The 18,705-nt window shown below is 38.0% G+C and overlaps 1 protein-coding gene across 6 annotated transcripts; it reads right to left on the bottom strand.

Annotated features, from left to right (window-relative positions):
• Nucleotides 1–9,971: 9,971 nt before the first annotated feature.
• On the bottom strand, nucleotides 9,972–14,557 carry LOC147857751 (D-aminoacid aminotransferase-like PLP-dependent enzymes superfamily protein). Of its 6 annotated transcripts, none has more exons than XM_087327908.1 (9): nucleotides 14,347–14,557; nucleotides 12,496–12,791; nucleotides 11,661–11,791; nucleotides 11,451–11,568; nucleotides 11,192–11,313; nucleotides 10,957–11,042; nucleotides 10,736–10,848; nucleotides 10,427–10,459; nucleotides 9,972–10,317 (listed from the first exon to the last, which is right to left on the bottom strand). In XM_087327908.1, the coding sequence occupies exons 1-9, from the start codon at nucleotides 14,432–14,434 to the stop codon at nucleotides 10,252–10,254; spliced, it is 1,053 nt and encodes a 350-aa protein (XP_087184034.1). In that variant the 5' UTR covers nucleotides 14,435–14,557; the 3' UTR covers nucleotides 9,972–10,251. The 6 variants fall into 6 exon arrangements, 3 of the variants coding, with proteins under 3 accessions (XP_087184034.1, XP_087184035.1, XP_087184036.1); XM_087327909.1 differs by having other exon boundaries at nucleotides 11,192–11,310; XM_087327910.1 differs by lacking the exons at nucleotides 11,192–11,313; nucleotides 11,451–11,568.
• Between the last annotated feature and the right edge of the window lie 4,148 nt (nucleotides 14,558–18,705).

The following is an 18,705-nucleotide window of genomic DNA, read 5'->3' as shown; positions in this document are numbered from 1 at the left end:
TACGGCAGGTGCATTTGTGAGCCCAAAAGGCATGACTGTATACTCGAAATGACCATACCGAGTACGAAATGTTGTTTTCCACTCATCTCCTGGCCGAATTCGAACAAGATTATATGCACCCCTTAGATCAATTTTGGTAAAATGCTTTGCCCCACCAATGCGTTCTAAGAGATTGGAGATTAAAGGTAAAGCATACCTATTCCTTATGGTGACTTTATTTAAGCCTCGATAGTCCACGACCAAACGAAGGGAGCCGTCCTTTTTCTTCACAAAAAAGATAGGAGCACCAGCTGGAGACTTTGAATGTCGAATAAACCCATGTGCAAGATTTTCCTCGATGTATTCTCGAAGAACCTCAAGCTCAGTGGGTGATAAATTGTAAATCGGACCCCACGGAGGCTCTTTTCCTGGTTGGAGATCAATAGGACAGTCGTACGGCCGATGCTTTGGAAGAACACTAGCTTTGACTTTGTCGAAAACATTAGCATAGTCTTGATATTTTTTGGGAATTTGGATGTCTAAATTCCCTTGAGTGACACTAGAAGGTGTCACTGATACTGCAAATAAGAAAAGGTCCTCCTTGCCTCCCACTTGGTGCAATTGTTGCAATGTGATGGCTGAAATTTTATGAGAAGGATATGGTGCATCGGTAGAACTATATACTTTGGGAGGATAATCCCGAGTTCGATCCTTGACAATGATATTTTCTGCTAAAGGGCACCTAATTTCTCGCTTCCTCCAATCGATTCTAGGGTTATGTAGCTCGAACCATGGCAAACCGAGGACAATTGGATGCTCAGGACTACGGATTATGTTAAAGGAAACTACACATCCTAAATCACCTAAGAGTATGTGTATTGGCTCAGACTCTTCAAATATCTTCCCGCAAGCTATGGGGCGTCCATCAATCACTACTACGGAAACTGGACAAGGAAGTGTATGCAAGGATATTTGGTGTTTTTGGGCAAAATCTCTATCCATGAAACAAGAATTGGCTCCAGTATTTAAGAGGGCTTGGACTTGAAGTTGACAACTGGGTGTCCTAACTTGTACTAGGGCTGAGAAGACTCTACTAACATGCTTGGAAGAAATGGAACCCACACTAGGTTGTACATATCTAGGGTTGTCCAACCAAATGGCTCCTATTTTGGCCGAACTTATTCGTTTGACTCCTCTTCTAATTGGCTTAGGACTTCAAATTTATTGGACAAGGGTGGATTATTCATAATATTAGATTCACTAACTACTTCTAAAATGTTGGACTCATTTTTATTGTCATAGTGAATTTGATTTACCTGACATCTCGGCCTACGAGAGCAATGAATGGCTATATGTCCTGGACCTCCACAATATAAGCACAGATGGTTTGCTCGACGACGTTGCTTCTCTTCGTCTGACAACGGTCCTCGTCGTTGAGTCATATCGATCTCCATGGGTGTAGGACTATCCATTGGGACTGGACTACGTGTTTGCCTTGGAGTTGGAGTAGGGCTATACATTTGCCTTGGGGATGATTGCGCCGTTACTGATGCATAAGTTGGTGTGAATCTAGATCTTGTTATTTGTTGTTGTCGCTCACATCGACGCTCAAAAAGGCGATTATCACACCGTATTGCTCGACTAATAGCTTCTGTAAGTGACCTTGGATCCTCGGGGAAGGTAAGAAGTAAGTCTTTGACATCACTACGAAGGCCTGAACGGAATTGCTCCATTAGGGCTTGTTCATCCTAAGGAATATCGCTTGCAATGAGACGGAAATTGGCAGCATATGTTGAAGCTGGATGATCACCTTGACGAAGTGTACGAATCTTGTTGATAGTTGTTCTCGCCCCATCAGTATCTCCGAAACAAGCCTTAAATTCCTTGATAAATTCCTCGAAATTATTCAGTAGAGGAGAATTGGTCTCTAGCAATGGAGCAAACCACGACAATGTTATGCCAGTCAATAAAGTGCCCACTAGCCCGACTCGTGATGCATCTGTTGGATAACGTGTGGGATGCATTTGAATCACCATCCGTACTTGATTCAAAAAACCTCGGAAATGCGCCCTCGACCCATCAAATTTAGCTAGGAGGCTAATTTTGGGCTCCTTGATAAGTCCCTGACCTTCAACCCTTTGTTGTTGTAACACGACGATTGTCGACTCTAACTGTTGCACTCGTCGCGTGAACTCCTCTTGTTGTTGTTGCTTCTCTATAGTAACCTTTTGTAGATCCCCAAGTAGACGTTGATTCTCTACTTCAAGAGATGCGAACTTGGATTTAAGGTTCTCCATTTCTGCAACAAGGGTGAGATATTCTTCTGAGTTAATGGCAGCCATGGTTTCAGGATGGTTACAAAGGAGGATAAGAGAGAGAGAGAGAGAGAGAGAAAGAATTCGAATCAAACTGTCAGAACCAAGGATAAAAGATAGAGTGATGGAAGAAGGATAGAGAAGAATGTATGTTTAAGATAGAGAAAGAAAGAGAATGGATACAAGATATGTAATGAGAGCTAAAGACTGGTGTTGATTTGAATTGATTTGAGAATACATGTATGCGCTTATTTATAGGTTCCTATAGAATAGCTTAGAGATTTCTAGAATGTTCTAGAATGTTCTAGACCTAGAATGCTCTAGGACATTCTAGAACATTCTAGAATAATCTAGAGTTTTTACAATAATCAATGTAATACAAGAAGTAGCTTTTATTGTTTCGTATAACAATAAGCTATCTTAATGGTTGAGGTTTTCAAGTATGAATTACAAGGTTCGAGGTTCAAGTCCGAGTGACGCCATAATGGTCATGTGTTCATGACAGCAATGGGACGACCATCAATGACTACTACAGAGGTTGGACATGAGAGTTTTCTGACTGATATCTGATGAGCTTGGTCAAAGTTCCTATCCATGAAGCAAGAATTAGCTCTGGAATCTAGAAGTGCTAAGACATGTACTGGAGGGGTACTTTTAGTACTAACTATTACTTGGGCTATGAACACATTGCTAACTTGATTAGAGGGAATAGAACCACTAATGGGCTGCACAGATCTAGGGTTGTCCAACCAAATGGCTCCTATTTTGGTTGGACTTAGTCGTTTAACTCTTCTTCTAACTGACTAAGGACGTCAAATTTGTTCGCTAGATTTGGGCTATTAGTACTATTAGGACTATCAGATATCCCTACTGAAATAGACTCAGGTTTAGTACAATCAAAACTAGCAACTATTTGGTTTACCTGCCTTCTTGGCCTATGGGGTAAATTTACCGCAATATGCCCTGGTCCACCCAATAAAGACATAGTCGGTTTGCTCGGCGTCATTGCTTTTCTTCTTCCAATAGCGGTCCACGACGACGTGTAGTGTCAATTTCCATCAGAGTTGGAGTACTTATTAGAGGCACATTATATGACTCCCTCGGAAAAGGTTTCGCTACCACTGAGGCATAGGTAGGCTCAGATCTTGCCCTTGGCATCTGGAATTGACGTTCCGAACGCCGTTCGAAGAGGCGATTGTCGCATCTCACTGCACGACTAATTGCTTCTGTTAATGAATTTGGTTCTTCGGGAAAGGTCAAGAGTAAATCTTTGACATCGTTACGTAGAACATAACAAAATTGCTCCATTAACGCTTGATCATCCCAGGGGATATCGGAGGCGAGTAGACGAAAATCTACAGCGTATGTGGAGGCTGGACGACCGCCTTGACGTAGTCGTCGGATTTTGTTGATTGTTGTCCTTATGCTATCAGTATCTCCAAAATAGGCTTTAAACTCACTTATAAACTCTTCAAAATTGTTTAGTAATGGAGATTCTTTTTCTAACAAAGGAGTGAACCATGCCAACGTTGAGCCACTTAACAACGTGCCTATTAAACCCACTCGTGATGCATCAGTGGGATATCGGGAAGGATGCATTTGAATAACTAGTCGTACCTGATTAAGGAACCCTCTAAACTGTGATCGTGTTCCATCAAATTTCATGGGAAGGCCGATCTTGGGTTCTTTATGAATCCCTTGTGTTCCAGGTCTTTGTGGTTGCATCGCTACGATGGTTGCTTCGAGTTGTTGCACGCGTAACGCAAGTTCCCCATGTTGTTGTTGCGTTTGTTGCTTTTCTAAGGAGATTTGTTGAAGATCCCCCAACAACCGTTGATTTTCTTGTTCCAAAGCAAGGAACTTCTCTTTCAAGCATTGCAACTCCGAGAAAACATATTGATATTCTTGAGCGCTAACAGTGGCCATGGGATGAGAGGAAAGAGGAATAAGAGATTAGTATGAAGGGAGGGAGACAAAAGAGGGGAAATTGGTTCAAACTGTCATGATCAGTACTAAGACAGAGAAGGAATTAGTACTAAAAGATGAGGATTAGTACTAAGAGAGATGTAGAACTCTTGAGAGAAGGAAAGAGTGAGCGAGAGAGAGAGAGAGAGAGAGAGAGAGAGAATGATGATATATATTATGTGAAGAGAGTATACAATAGTAGCTAGGAGGCTTAAGACTGGCGTTGAACCGATTTGGTTCGAAATAATGCCTTGTGCCTCCTTCTATAGTATTCTCAGGAGTACTCCTGAAGTTTCTAGAATGTTCCAGAGAAATCTGGAATATACATCAATTTTCTATAATAAAACATAAATGAAAATAATATTCTACGTATTACAATGTATGGTCTAATGGACAAGAGCTCGACCCATGTAGCATAAGGTCATGGGTTCGAGTCTTGCCATATCATGACATCCTCTCGGTATCCTGCCAGTCAATATATTCTCTTGCATGATGAAGAGGAACCAAAATGCTATGAAGAGGCCATGACTGATCTATATAAGGAGAAATGGTAAATCAAGGAAATAGATTCCTTGCATGAGAACCACACCTATGAGCTGATGGAGTTGCCTGATGGAAAGAAGGCACTCAGAAACAAATGGGTCTACAAACTAAAGACTGCAAAAGATGGAAGTACACCTAGGTATATGGCCCGTATTGTAGTGAAAGGTTTCCAACAAACAAAGGGTGTTGATTTTGATGAGATTTTTTGCTCCAGTAGTGAAGATGACCTCCATCCAGACTGTTTTGAGTATGGCTACCAGTATGAGTTTGGAAATTGAACAGTTGGATGTTAAAACAACATTCTTGCATGGTGAGTTGGAAGAGGAAATCTATATGCAACAGTCGGAGGGCTTTGAGGTAAAAGGAAAAGAGAACCTCGTATGTAGGTTGAGGAAAAGCTTGCATGGGCTGAAGTAAGCGCCACGACAATGGTATAAGAAATTTGAGTCCTTCATGTTGGAACATGGATTCCACAAAACACAAGCCAATCATTGCGTATTTGTGAAAAGGTATGATGAAGGTGACTTTCTGATTCTTTTGTTGTATGTGGATGATATGTTGGTTGTTGGACAGAATGCTAAAAGATTGCAAGCTTGAATAAAGCTTTGAGCAAATCTTTTGCCATGAAAGACTTAGGACAAGCAAAACAGATTATGGGAATGCATATAGTTCGAGATAGGACTAAAAACATGTTATGGCTGTCACAAGAGAATTATGTGACGAAAGTTTTGCAAAGGTTTAACATGCACAATGCAAAATCTGTTGGATCTCCATTGTCGGTGAACTGTAAGTTAAATTGAAGATAATGTCCGAAAACTGAGAAAGATAAGGCAGAGATGAGGAGGGTGCCATATGCCTCTGCTGTTGGGAGCCTAATGTATGTTATGGTCTGCACGAGGCTTGACATTACATTTGTTGTTGGGACAGTTAGTCGCTACATGAGTAATCCTGGAAAGGAACATTGGGCAGCAGTAAAATGGATACTCAAATACCTCATAGGTACTTTGAGTGTGCCTTAGATATGGCTCCGGGAAACCTATGCTTGAAGGTTTCATAGATTCTGATATGTCGGGTGATGTTGATTCCAGCCAATCCACATCAGGGTATGTGATGACTTATTCAGGGGGAGCTATGCCATGGCAATCAAGGTTGCAAAAGGTTGTGGCGTTGTCGACTACAGTGGCTGAGTATATGGCTGCAGTGGAAGCCGGAAAAGAATTGATTTGGATGAGAGATTTCCTAAGTGAACTAGGAATGAAACAAGAAACATTCCTACTTCACTGTGATAATCAGAGTGCTATTCATCTCGCTAAGAATGCTGCCTAGCACTCTCGTACAAACCACATTCAAAGAAGGTATCATTGGTTGCGAGAGAGAGTGGAAGAAAATGAGTGTCTTAGCGAAGATCCATACTAACGAAAATGGATCAGACATGCTCACTAAAGTCTTGTCTATGGAAAAACTTGTTGCGTGCCGGCAAAAGACTGGTTTGGTTTACTCTCCCCCTACAGGACTGAAGGGGGAGTTTGTTATGTAAGGTTGTCCCTCCTTGTGGGGGAGTTGGCCGGAAAGCTGACTTGAGAGTCGGATGGTCGAAATCGGTAAGAAAGCAGAAATGGGATTCGGCTAAATAGAAGTTCGAACAAACATATACATATATACATATATGTATTCATATATATGTATCGATATTTATATATATATATGTATAGAGCTAACATAGTAATGGTTGTGTGAGTGCCATAGCTCAAAAGCTGAGCATGAGAGGAAACAAAGGAAGAAGAGTGTAATAGAAAGAAAAGAAAAAGACAAATCAAGAAGCTAAGAAGGCTTCGAAAGAGATAGATACCTACGAGTTAGGGTTTGGTGCACTCAGCTGAAATTGTGGTTTCAAAGTACAACCATACCAAATCAGGTTCTATCATTCTGTGATTGTATTTCATCTTATCTCATAGTGGAAATTTTTGTTCCCATGGTTTTTCCTTGAAATCAGAGTTTTCCACATAAATTGTGTGCTACTTGTTTTATTTATGTTCGTGTCTAAGCTTATTTGTAACTTCCGTCTGAGTGGAAATCATAACACATACAACTTATCATCCCAACAGTTTGCTAGTTGAGCTAACTCTTGGGATTGATTCAACTCATCCTTGTTATTTATTGTTTACACTGGTTAGGCCAACACTTATTTCATCAGAATCTTAATATATCAGTTCCAAACACTTTCGTCCCCTATACACACTATTGCGAAGTTAAGGGCTTCAAATATGCACCGAAGCATCTGGGACTTGAACCAAGGAAGATACGTTTAGTGATCAAGTTGATGATTTTAGAATCCTCGTAATTGTTACTAAATATTGGTGCCCATCTTCCTCCGGAGGCTTAAGATCAATCTTCCCAATGTAGCTATCTGTGTGTATGTGTCTATGGGCCAAAATGAGCACTTAGATTTGTTGATCAAGAATATGTATTTTGCTAAAATAGAGGAAATTTAGTGTGTAGATTCACAATAAGTGATCAAATTTTCTGGTATGAGTCTTAATCAATGACGATTCAAAGGGAGTGAAAATTATAACTTTGTTTTTACATGAGTTTTGATATATAATCTAGGAATTTGTAGCCATGAACAATATAATTGTACGCGCTAACAATCAACACCATTTACAATAACACCTAAAAACTTGGGATCGAGATATAACTGTTTTTACAATAAGATCACGTTGTTACATAATGTATGAGTGATTAAGATCAAGAAGTAAAGAGGCCATAAGAGTGTCGAGAGAAGATTATCCTCAAGTTTTGGTGTTGTGAGTCTACAATCGATGGCCACGCGACCTCTTGTCGTAGTAGGTCTCCTACATGCCCTCGTGATTCCATATCTTGCAACAATCCATTCAATGACCAAGCTTGGGCATCTCTCTCAAATTTCCCATTCTTGAAAATGAGCTCTCTTCCTCATTTTATAGCATTTTGGAGCTCCTCTGCCAAACAAAAATAATGGTGCATCTTTAAATGTGCACCAACTTCCTTTCCTTTTAGCATGCACCTAAACTTATCTTAGCAAGGGCACCTAGTGCAAAAAAATTTACTTTCGCATTATAGCTCACATTTTTCCTTCATTGCCCCTCGAAAGGTTCGAACGTGTCAATTGCTAATAAATTCCATACCCCAAAATACCCTTCCTCTACTAATAAATTCCATTCACAAGTAAAATCCCTACTTCACAAACCTACGCCTATCCAAAAACGCTCACTCGTACAAATCCACGATAAACATGATTTATGTGCAAATGTATTATGTGTATGTACACAATATCACACATAAAGCCCTTGAATGTAAAATACAACAAGCACTGATAATTTTTCTTTCACACACACACACACACATAGCTGCTTCCAATGATCTTTCTGAAAATTTTGATTTGTCCGGCATAAATGGAAATGGCCTTTCTTTTTTCATGGGAACCAAATACTGTTCAGCACTATATTTTGATGTATGTAACAGATGAGAACGCTGAAGATGTCCAGCTTGAGGATGGATGATCTATATTATGTTGATTTCTGCAGTAATTGTAATAGCCCAGTCAAAGGAGTGTGTTTTTTTAGACTCTCAGACTGCCATCGATTCTTACGATGACCAGTGATTATTATTCTCAGACTTTTTATGTAGACCAAATTTTTTTATGGAAATTTCATAGTTATTCAGTATTGTTCGGATCATCTGTGCTTCTTTCAAATGTTCAAAATTCAAATCCCTGTTTATCGGCCAGATACAGACAAAAGAACACTGGAACTCACACAAAACAACAGAACGTATTTCTGAGGCATTGATCTACAGCGTTCATGGCTATTACGATGTTTGGAGAGGTCTCCTTCAATGGAAATACTAGTCTACTTCTCCAAAGACTGAAAGTATTCAAAATAAAGTTGCGAGAACAGGTCAATATGGCGAAGAAACAAGTCTAAAGTTGTCAGCTAATGAAGTGCCATGGATTCCTCAAGAGAAATACCTATAAATTTGTGACTAGAAACCATATAGATAGATCGATACACAATCCCCCATCCATATATCTTCAAATCAGGGCAGGAGAGAGGGCGAAGAAAGAAAGAAAGCCAGCAGTAGTACATCACAGATATATCCCCTGATTCGTCAATCTGACTTCATTGATAAACTATAACGTCATCATCTCGATGAATGACTGGCACAAAAATGAAAGAATCAATACTACTAATCATAATCAATCATTATAATAGTCGAAAATCAGCTTACGTAATAAAGGCACATGTGTGCATTCTTGTTACAGGAAGCTCACCAAATGCTGCCTTTATTCCACGGTAATGGAGCCAATATCGCAAACTCGACAAGAGTGCTGATGGTTCTCTTATACTAGAACATTGCAGGGCAAACCAAGCATGCTTCTCGACACTCATTCACTCCTCAAATTTGAGTACCGCATCAAGTTTCACACGGAGACAAATCTATGGTTCCATTTATGGAGGGCTTTCAGGCCTCATGTTGTTGCTTCTCAACACTCAGTTGTTGCAAAGTCCCCAAGAAGTCGCTGATTCTCTTGCTCTAGTGCTACAAATTTAGCTGTGAGGAACTCTAACTCCGGTGATGCTCCTCATCAACGTGATTAGTGAGGCCATCTACCAATGCCCTGACATCTCCAAACAGGCCGCATGGTGGATACCACAGGGTTAATCTTTTCACATTACATTCATCGTTCTCCTGTGGACTGAAGTGAGGGCTACCCACTTCTCTTGCATCCCTCATGGCTGCACATGGCCCAAATCAACCGTAATTGACAACACTTCAACTTCCCCTAGGGCAAGACAAAAGAATCACGTTATCGACGACTCTCTAGGGCCGCTTTGATCTCACTATTGGACACCTCTTCACATCGAGGGCATACACATGATTGATGGTAGAGGATGCAAATGCCACTGCATACATGGCCAATCACCCAACGATCATCCCTCTTTTCAAGATCAAGTTGTGATGTGGTGTAAGTTGTGGGGCCCTACCAATGCACACTGTAGATCAAGCTTGTAGAAGATGTGCCATCAATGACTCCATTTTAGTATTTGATGGGATACATGGGACAAATTTCAATAGTAAATGGAAATATCAAGGTCATTATCCAGAAATGCAAATTTCAAGGGAAAAGGGAGAAAGAATCAAAATAATCAAATACAACTTCCTTCTTGAACCCTTGAAGACAGCAAATATGCAAGTATATTTTATGAGGTATACATATAATTTATACCTATATTCCAGGATCCACAACTCATTTACGTTCATGCGCTTAAGAAATGGAATGACTGATCAAGTGACCATCTAATTAGAAATATTTTGTACTAAGATACAAGTCTATGACCTAAAATTTAGGTCCTTTTATAACCTTGTCTACACATTGTGTGAAGAAGAGGAACATTGGAAAATAATTGGGTTACGACGATCCAAACAAGGACTCAACTAGAACACTATGGATCCTCTCTTTCTTTCGGATATGTTCCTGGATAAATAACAATAAAACGGAAAACATAAAACAGAGGGTCAACATACACATCTTCATATATTTCTATTCAAAACATCATTCACAAATAGAAATGTATGGTACATGCCTGGAGAAACTGCGTAAGGTTCCCAGGTGGTGCCTGTGAAAAAAGCAAGAGAAATTTTACCGAAGAGATGAAGAAAACACCCCCAATAAAAAAAACCACGTACTGGCTTAACTTGGGTCATTTACTTTTCGATCCTATGTCTTTTAATGCTTTTTCATTAAGACTTAATTATTAGGCCACCAGACATGCCAAAGCATTTGCAAAAAAATGAGCTATGTAATTACTCCATAGGAGAAACTATATACACGCATACAAAAGATACAAAAGACAAAATCATGGAATAATTGAAAGAAAACTGTATATAAATACCTCAAACTCCAGATATTCCCATGATTTATCCTTCCAATCCTGCGGGTTTGTTGTTAAATTCCAAGGAATGGGACATCGAATAGAACCAACTGGTTGGATCAAGCGAACACCATCTGTTCCAATATATGTATATGTGTATGTTTCATCGAATTATAAACTCGCATTAAAGAAATAATTTTTTTAATAATGAAGATTTCTATCTTTAGAATCTTAATTCCTACTCGAAGTAAATGCTTCCAGCCAGGAGCAACGATCTTTCCATGATGGCGCAGCTTCTTTATACATGATTCCTTGCTCTTCACAAATTCTAAAAACGAATCGTACCCAGAACATTTGATCAACACTCCTTAGATGACATGAATGAATGAAAGAATATGCATGCACATTACTCTTTCTTGACTAAGTCGAAAATCTACTGAATACAAAAGTGACAAAATCTTGATCCACGTGAATTACTCTAAAATGAGCTTTCGGATGACCCCGGGTAAAACTCCTTCCAGAGGAGCTGTCTGCAATATTATATTCTCCCACGTCTTCTCATTAACTGTGCCCTTTCTGTCAGTAACAATGTCTTCCTTCTGAAATAATCGAGAGTCTCGGTTCAGAGAGAGTTTCTCACTAAGAACAAATAATATTGATATTGGATACACATACACAAAGAAATGAAATGAAATAGGTACAATATGAATTGGTATATAGCCCAAAAATTGCGTACACTTGGAAGTACTACAAAGAAGTTTGTGGTCAAGCCCTCTAGAACAGAATCGCCATCATTCGATAAGAGAGTCTCCGTAGCATCTTTTGGTTGTAACATCTCAAGTACCTTACGAGTCCTGAAGAATATATTGATATCATACACTCAAAAGCTACACACCCAATCAAGTAAATTGGCTTTCAAAAGAACATAGTTGTTTTTTTTACTTACTTTACCCATTCTGAATGTTTCACATTCGGAACCATTCGTCCAGGACCCATGATAGCCAAGTGACCAACAGTTTCTGGACACACGGATTTACATCTAGAGACATGCACATAAACCTCAAACCCTCCATATTCCTGCAACATATATGCAGTACCTCTATAAGCACAATGAAATAGTTTAAAGAACAGAAATATTGGAAATGACAAAAACAGACATGCAAAATCTCTTCTGGTCATTCATATTAAAAATATAAAATGATACTGTTTTCACTAGTTCTACATGCACATTTACCCTCTTCTCATTAGCCATGTTTTCCAGATGCTTTTCTTCCCAAAGTCCATGCTAGCATATATGCCAAGATACTATCGACCTTCACTAGTTGTCAGAGAAGACCAATTTTTGTTTCGCTAATATCAGGATAATTCTTAGAGAAAAACACTCAAAAAGTAAACAACTTTAAGCAGCACGCTCAAGTGGTTCATGTACATTGTTCATAGTATGATTTGGCATCATACTCGGAATAGTTCACAAGCATAGAATGGATTCCTTCACACCACTATAGCATCAGTTCTATGCAGATTTATTATTGCAAGATAATTTTGATCTGTGTATAAAGAAATACTTTGATATGCATGGATCTATTTCTATAAACCCTATGCACAATCCACAAAAGAGTTCTTCAAACAACTCCTTTAAACTAAAAGTTCAGAATCATTTGTATGATATCAAGGATTCAAATGACCTTTAACAACACGGGCGCACACAAATCAAACATGAAGTAATAATGATATAGGCCCAATTCATCATTCACAAAGTCAAATTTGCGCAAAGACCTTACGTCATTGCGTGTATTGGTTGCAAGATCTGTTGTCAAACCCGTAATGAATGTCATTACTGTCAATTCATCCATGGAGGTTCTTATTTCAAATGCTCTTTGCAATCCTTTGCTCAAAGAAGGCTCTATTATAGATTTCAGATATTTGTCAAACTGAGGAATCTTAATCTGGTTCCGTGGAAACATGTCAGGAACTGTTTCTGACATCAATCTAATTGACTGAGCCAATCGTTCAACATGTCTTTCCCACAGAAGTAAACAAGATGTGTTGTTTGTAGTTCTTGTTGTTGTATAGACACCTGCACCATGAGGAAATATTAATGAACTCAGTTAAAACAAGGATGTCCACTCTTTCTAATATTCCATATTTATTCGCGAGCTTTTATACCCAGGAAAGGGGACATAGTAGCCCATCCTCTAAGGAATGCAGACGAGGTAATGCTTAGAGTAGAATTAGCTACAGGCCCTGATTTGGCTAAATGGTTTATCGTCTCAACCAGACCAAACCATTAAGCCATGGCTTAACGGTTTATTGGTTTGAATATAATTAAACAGTTTCATTTTGTTTCAAATATCACTAAATAGTTTGGTTCAATTTGGTTTGGTTTCAATTTGGTTTGGTTCCAAAACTGGGGTTTATCTGTTTATAAGTTTAATGGTTTATCAGTTTTCAGTTTGAGTGGCTCAGGTAAATGGTCTACTGGTTTTTTGTTTCCCTAATAGTTTGACAGTTTAATTAATGGTTTTTTTAATGATCTAATTATTTAAACTTAAATTGTTTTTTAATTCAATGGTATCTTTTTTGTTTAATGGTTTAATTAACTTGACTTAAATGGTTTGGCTTAGATGTGATTATATGGTTCAGTTTGGTCTCAACTTTTCTTTAAACTCTTTGGTTTCACCTTTTTCTTGAATAGTTTGATTTGGTTTTTGTCATGTATAAATGGTTTGGTTTGGTATCATTTTGCTTCAAGGCCAAGAAACCAAACCCGGCCAATACCTAAGTAGAACCACAAAAGGGTTTGTCAAGGCTTTTAAATGGTGTAATAGATTATTCAAAAGATTAGTTGCTCATCATGGATCATGGTAGCAAGCAAGAGGATCAATTTCCATGATCTCCACGATGATTCGATCTAATGCCTTTGTGCACCATCAGGTTTATAAGAGCATCGCTTAATTATACCAGTATCCTAGAGTATGGGTATGGGTACTGCATTTCATATGACAAATTTTATTTTTTTTATTTTTTTTCCAAAAATATATGACAAAATTTATTGCTGCATTCAGGAAACATGAAGCAAAACATCACCAGCTATGGTGTCAGAATAACCACGAAATATATATCCTCTAAAGATAAAAAGAATGAAAGTACATGAGAAACTGATAGAACCAGGTTTGTCATTGTCTTTAACATTACTGTTCAGCACAATGGAATCCATCAAGAATTCATATTTATCAATCTAAGCAAGCGTTAAGACAGTCCTATACATTTGTGGCACGTCTCCTACTCCTCTATAGGATTTTGTGGTATATTCTCTTGAATTCCTCTCAATATTGTGCAGTAATTCTCTTTACACTCCTGTCAATTTAACGCATGAAGAGGGAACTCTGCTGATTAGTAAAGAAAACATTTCCGAACTCCGTGATTGAAACATACAAAAAATATCACAGAGACATTTAGATACCTATGTCTAGAAAAACGCAAAGAATGTTGAACTAAGTTCCTACGAATCTGACGTTATTTTCTCTTACGTTCATGATGTGTCAAAGGAAACCCAAAACCCGTTCAGAGAAGTAACAAAAGCTTGGGCATTTGAGAAATAAAGAAAATTTGAGGGGCATCTCGGAGTGAACCTGGCGGCTGAGACCGTAGGAAAGAAGGAGGGGGGCCGGGATCTTGGAGCTGCACAACGCTGTTATGAACCAGAACGTTCCACGCCATTCTCGCTCTGTCTCTGTTGGATTCTTCTTCTTCTTCTTCTTCTTCTTCTTCTTCTTCTTCTTCTTCTTCTTCTTCTTCTTCTTCTTCTTCTTCTTCTTCTTCTTCTGATTCTGATTTTGTTATGTATGTATGTTGTGTGTGTGTGGGTGGGTGGGTGGGTGGGTGGGTGTGGGTGTGTGGGTGTGGGTGTGGGTGTGGGTGTGGGTGTGTGTGTGTGTGTGTGTGTGTGTGTGTGTATGTATGTATGTATGTATGTATGTATGTATGGTACAGCAATTATTTGTGAAAGTAAAGATTTACTGATGATATAAACCCACTGTAAAAATAAATAAACGTAAATAAGAGAAGGAAAGCATTTGAAATTTCATCAATTGTAATTTTTCGCTATTTTTCCCCTAAATGCACTTGACTTTTCATACTTTCTTAATTTCATAATTTGGTTCACAATCAAACTAGTTATTTGGATAAAAGAAAAATTAAAAGGTCGAAATAAGATTTTAACGAGCAAGAACAACTTGTTATCAAAAGAATAATCAAAGAAATGGGACTCCAAGCACTAAAATCAAATGATATATTGTGGATTTGGTGAAATTTTTGACATGGAACATCAACCTGTTGGTGCAACCCGCAACATAAGAAACAAGCCCTTGACTGTGAATAAGGTCCAGTTTCCACAGCCCCCAATAGAACCAAAGATTAACCTACTAGGAAAAATTGATGGTACTTGATCTCAGTTTAGAGTATGTGTAAGCCAGGTGTGCCTTGTCATCCAAATGCATCTCAACATATATCCAACGGATGTCGCTCAAGTTGGGTTATTGTAAACACTACTAACAAGCATAGCACTTGCATGGTCTGCACCATTATTCGAAAAAAAGTCTCACTTGTTATCTAAAGTCTTTGATGGTTTCATCAAGAAATTCCAAGCAAGTTTTGAGGATACATACAATCTAGGAATGGTTGTCAATAGGTTTCAATGATTGAGACAAGGGTTCGTCTTTGCCTCGGTCTATGCAATAGATTTTTCTTCCCCCTTACATGTGATATTCCTTGGGATGAAGAGGCATTAATGGATCAATTCCATTATGGGCAAGGCAATGGTATGTAAGATTTACTTCTCACTTTCCATGAAGGTTCAAAATCATTTATTGAGTTATTAGTCAAGCAATATGATGTGATAACCAACTATATAAACAACATTTTGAACAACAATATGGAGCTAACTTATACATTGGTGGTAGCAGACATCTTCAAGATTAGCTTAAGCACCTCACACAATTATGAAGGTTGGCCCTTGCCAATGGAGATAGATGCAATACATTGTCGAGGGAAATTGACTAAAGTTGAAAAAAGTTGACTAAAGCACACTGTCTATGTTTATATCATAGTGGCCCACATCAAGATAACCAACTAAGTGCTAGTGGTAAATATGATATTGATTATCCAATTACATCTAGCAATCCTAGTAGCCCTACACCATTCAATAGGTTTGAAGTTCTCAACTATCTCAATGAAATGTTAAACAAGTAAGTCCAGCCAAAATAGAAGCCATTTTGTTGGACAACCAAGGATTTATAGAGTAGGGCCAAAGTAATGGTTCCATTTTGCCAAATCAAGATGGTAGGTTTTTTGTGACATAAGTTAATCTTAATAATTCTAGATGTTATCAATTCCTTGCCTATACTCTCTTAGATTCGAAAGCCAATTCATGTGTCATGGGCTGAAAATTTTACTTGACACAAGAAATCCTCTTGAAAAATTTGCCTTGTCCAGCATTAGTCAGTCATAGATGATCAGCCGATTGCTTCTAGAGACATAACTGAAGTGTTTGAGTTAGTTCATGCAGTTCTTAGTGATCTAATTTGTGTGATTTCATTCAGTTAATGCATAGTCTGGAGCATCCATTTGTCCTCCATCTACCTTAGTTCAAACTTCATAATTCAAAGTTTGATAAGAAAAAATGAGCTAGATTATAGAATCCTAGAAAACCACACATTTAATATCTTTTGTTGTTCCACTCTCGAGTCTAGTGCGTCATCGGATCTCAACAATCTCCCTACAAGGGTTGTGCAAAGTGAAACAAAAAATGTTTATATTCATAAATGCAACAACACCATGCCCCGGTCTACAAAATTTAGAAACCTTAATTCCAACTAAGTATTAAGATTTCAATGGTTTATTTGATAAAGCTAAGTCTAATTTGCTCCCAGAACATTGACCTTATGATTGTCCTATCAATCTTCAACAAGGGAAAGATCTACTATCATAACCAATTTATAATGTCGCACTATCAAAGCTCAAAATTCTTCAAGAACATATCAATGTAACTTGGCAAGTGGATTGATTCAACGTTCTAGATGTTTTGTTGGCACACCAACCTTCTTTGTAAGAAGAAATATGGGTCGCTTCGCTTGGTTGTAATTTATTGAGACTTTAAAAAGTCACAATTTGAACTATGCCTTGCCTCTAATCCCAATTGATTTAGCGTGTTTGAGTGGAGCTAAATACTTCACAAAGCTTGATCTTCAAGGTTCTTATAATCTACATCGGATTCTTTTGGGTGATAAGTGAAAGATTGTGTTTTGCACTTGATTTGGACATTTTGAGTATAGTTGTCTTTCTATATCACAAATGTGCCAATAGTTTTTCAACATATAGCAAATGATTTTTCTAGATTCCTTCGACATATTCGCCATCATAAATGTGGATGATGCAAAGATGGTTTTGTCCCTTACGTAACTTACATAGAAGAACATGTCATTAACATAGATGTTCAGGCATCAGAGTATTCCAAATGACATCATAAGAGATCGAGTCATGCAAGAGTCATGCAATTCATCTCTAAAGTTTGGAAACACTTCCTTGGACGCTCTAAATTTCTTGTAAATTCTCTTTTGCTTATCATCCAAAGACGAGTGATCTAACTGAATATACCAATCAAATATTGGAGTCAAGTCTTTGTTGATTAGGTTGACTTCTTACACTTTGTGGAGTTTGCTTACAATAATTTGATCTATCCTTCCACTAGATATACTCCCATTTGCCAACACACAGGATATCATCCCATTGGACGATGTTTGAATGTCCAAAAATATCAAAAATATCCCAATATTGAGAATCGGCTACTTTGACTGCAAGAGATTCACACTACTCTTTTCACCATTTACATAAAAGTAAGGGGATTTACACAAAGTGTGGAACTGGTCATAAAGAGAATGGGATAGTGTAATGACTCGTGTTGGACAAAGTCTCTAGCCCCTACCGGAAATTAGTTTATACGCACATTAGTTCAAAAAATAAAGAAGAAAGAGGAAGGTTCACATTAGTTTATATGCACATGCAAATCCATGTATGTAAATGTAAAAGAAATTGAGGGTGCAAACAATATTGAAGGAAAAGATCAAGAGAAAAAAAGTAATGTACATATTAAAACAAGATGACAATACAAATGCAAGATAATAATGCAAGATAATGCGATATACATGCCTCCTTATGATTTATTCTTGTGTATTCTCATCATCTTTTTGTGCTTTTTTTGTGCTAAGATAATTTGTTGCACATAATTCCCTCCCATTTTTCAACCTATCCTCCACTACATGTGTTTGAAATATATGCTGATTCTCATCTCAAATTTGTTGATTCATCTAGTTATGTTGTAGTAAGTAAATAGTATGTCAGATTTGTCTAATTTTAAAGGGCATCATTTCACTTTGGAATTCAAAGATGTTGTGTTCCAATGTTGTGGATGGTTCTCCATACTCAAATACATTTATGGAGTAACTTTGGATGCAGTATTATATATACAATTGAATGCAACTGTAGTTGCTCCTCTGGTATACTTCCGTATACATGTACCATGGTACCAAGGAGGTCTTGCATAATCAACATTCTAGGTTTACGGATAAACCTTTGTCTGTAAAAAAGAACTTTAAAGCATCTCGATTTCCTAGTTATTCCTCAAAAGGGATGGAAATCAACACAATGCTATCAAACATATATAGTGCATCATCCACAAGCACCCAATATCCTATATAAAGATTGACGAGAGCATGTGATAATGGGCTCTCAAGATTCAAGCAATTCGACATCACGTTGTGTTGGTGTTTCTCCAACAATCATAGAAACACCATCATGTAATAATGTTACAACTAGCCCAACCCATGGAAATAACGTAACCCACATGAAAATTCCTCTTTCAAGAGTATATCAATATGACGTTCACACCTCAACAACGTTAAAGTCGATGAAATATCATAGTAGCCCTTTGATGA

Source organism: Azolla caroliniana, unplaced genomic scaffold (genome assembly GCF_043228905.1).
Source record: "Azolla caroliniana isolate FFs.n. ecotype wild unplaced genomic scaffold, voAzoCaro1.0.p SCAF_11, whole genome shotgun sequence".
NCBI lineage: Eukaryota > Viridiplantae > Streptophyta > Polypodiopsida > Salviniales > Salviniaceae > Azolla > Azolla caroliniana.
Note: the sequence above shows the minus strand (reverse complement) of the source record. Positions and strands in the feature narration are given on the sequence as shown.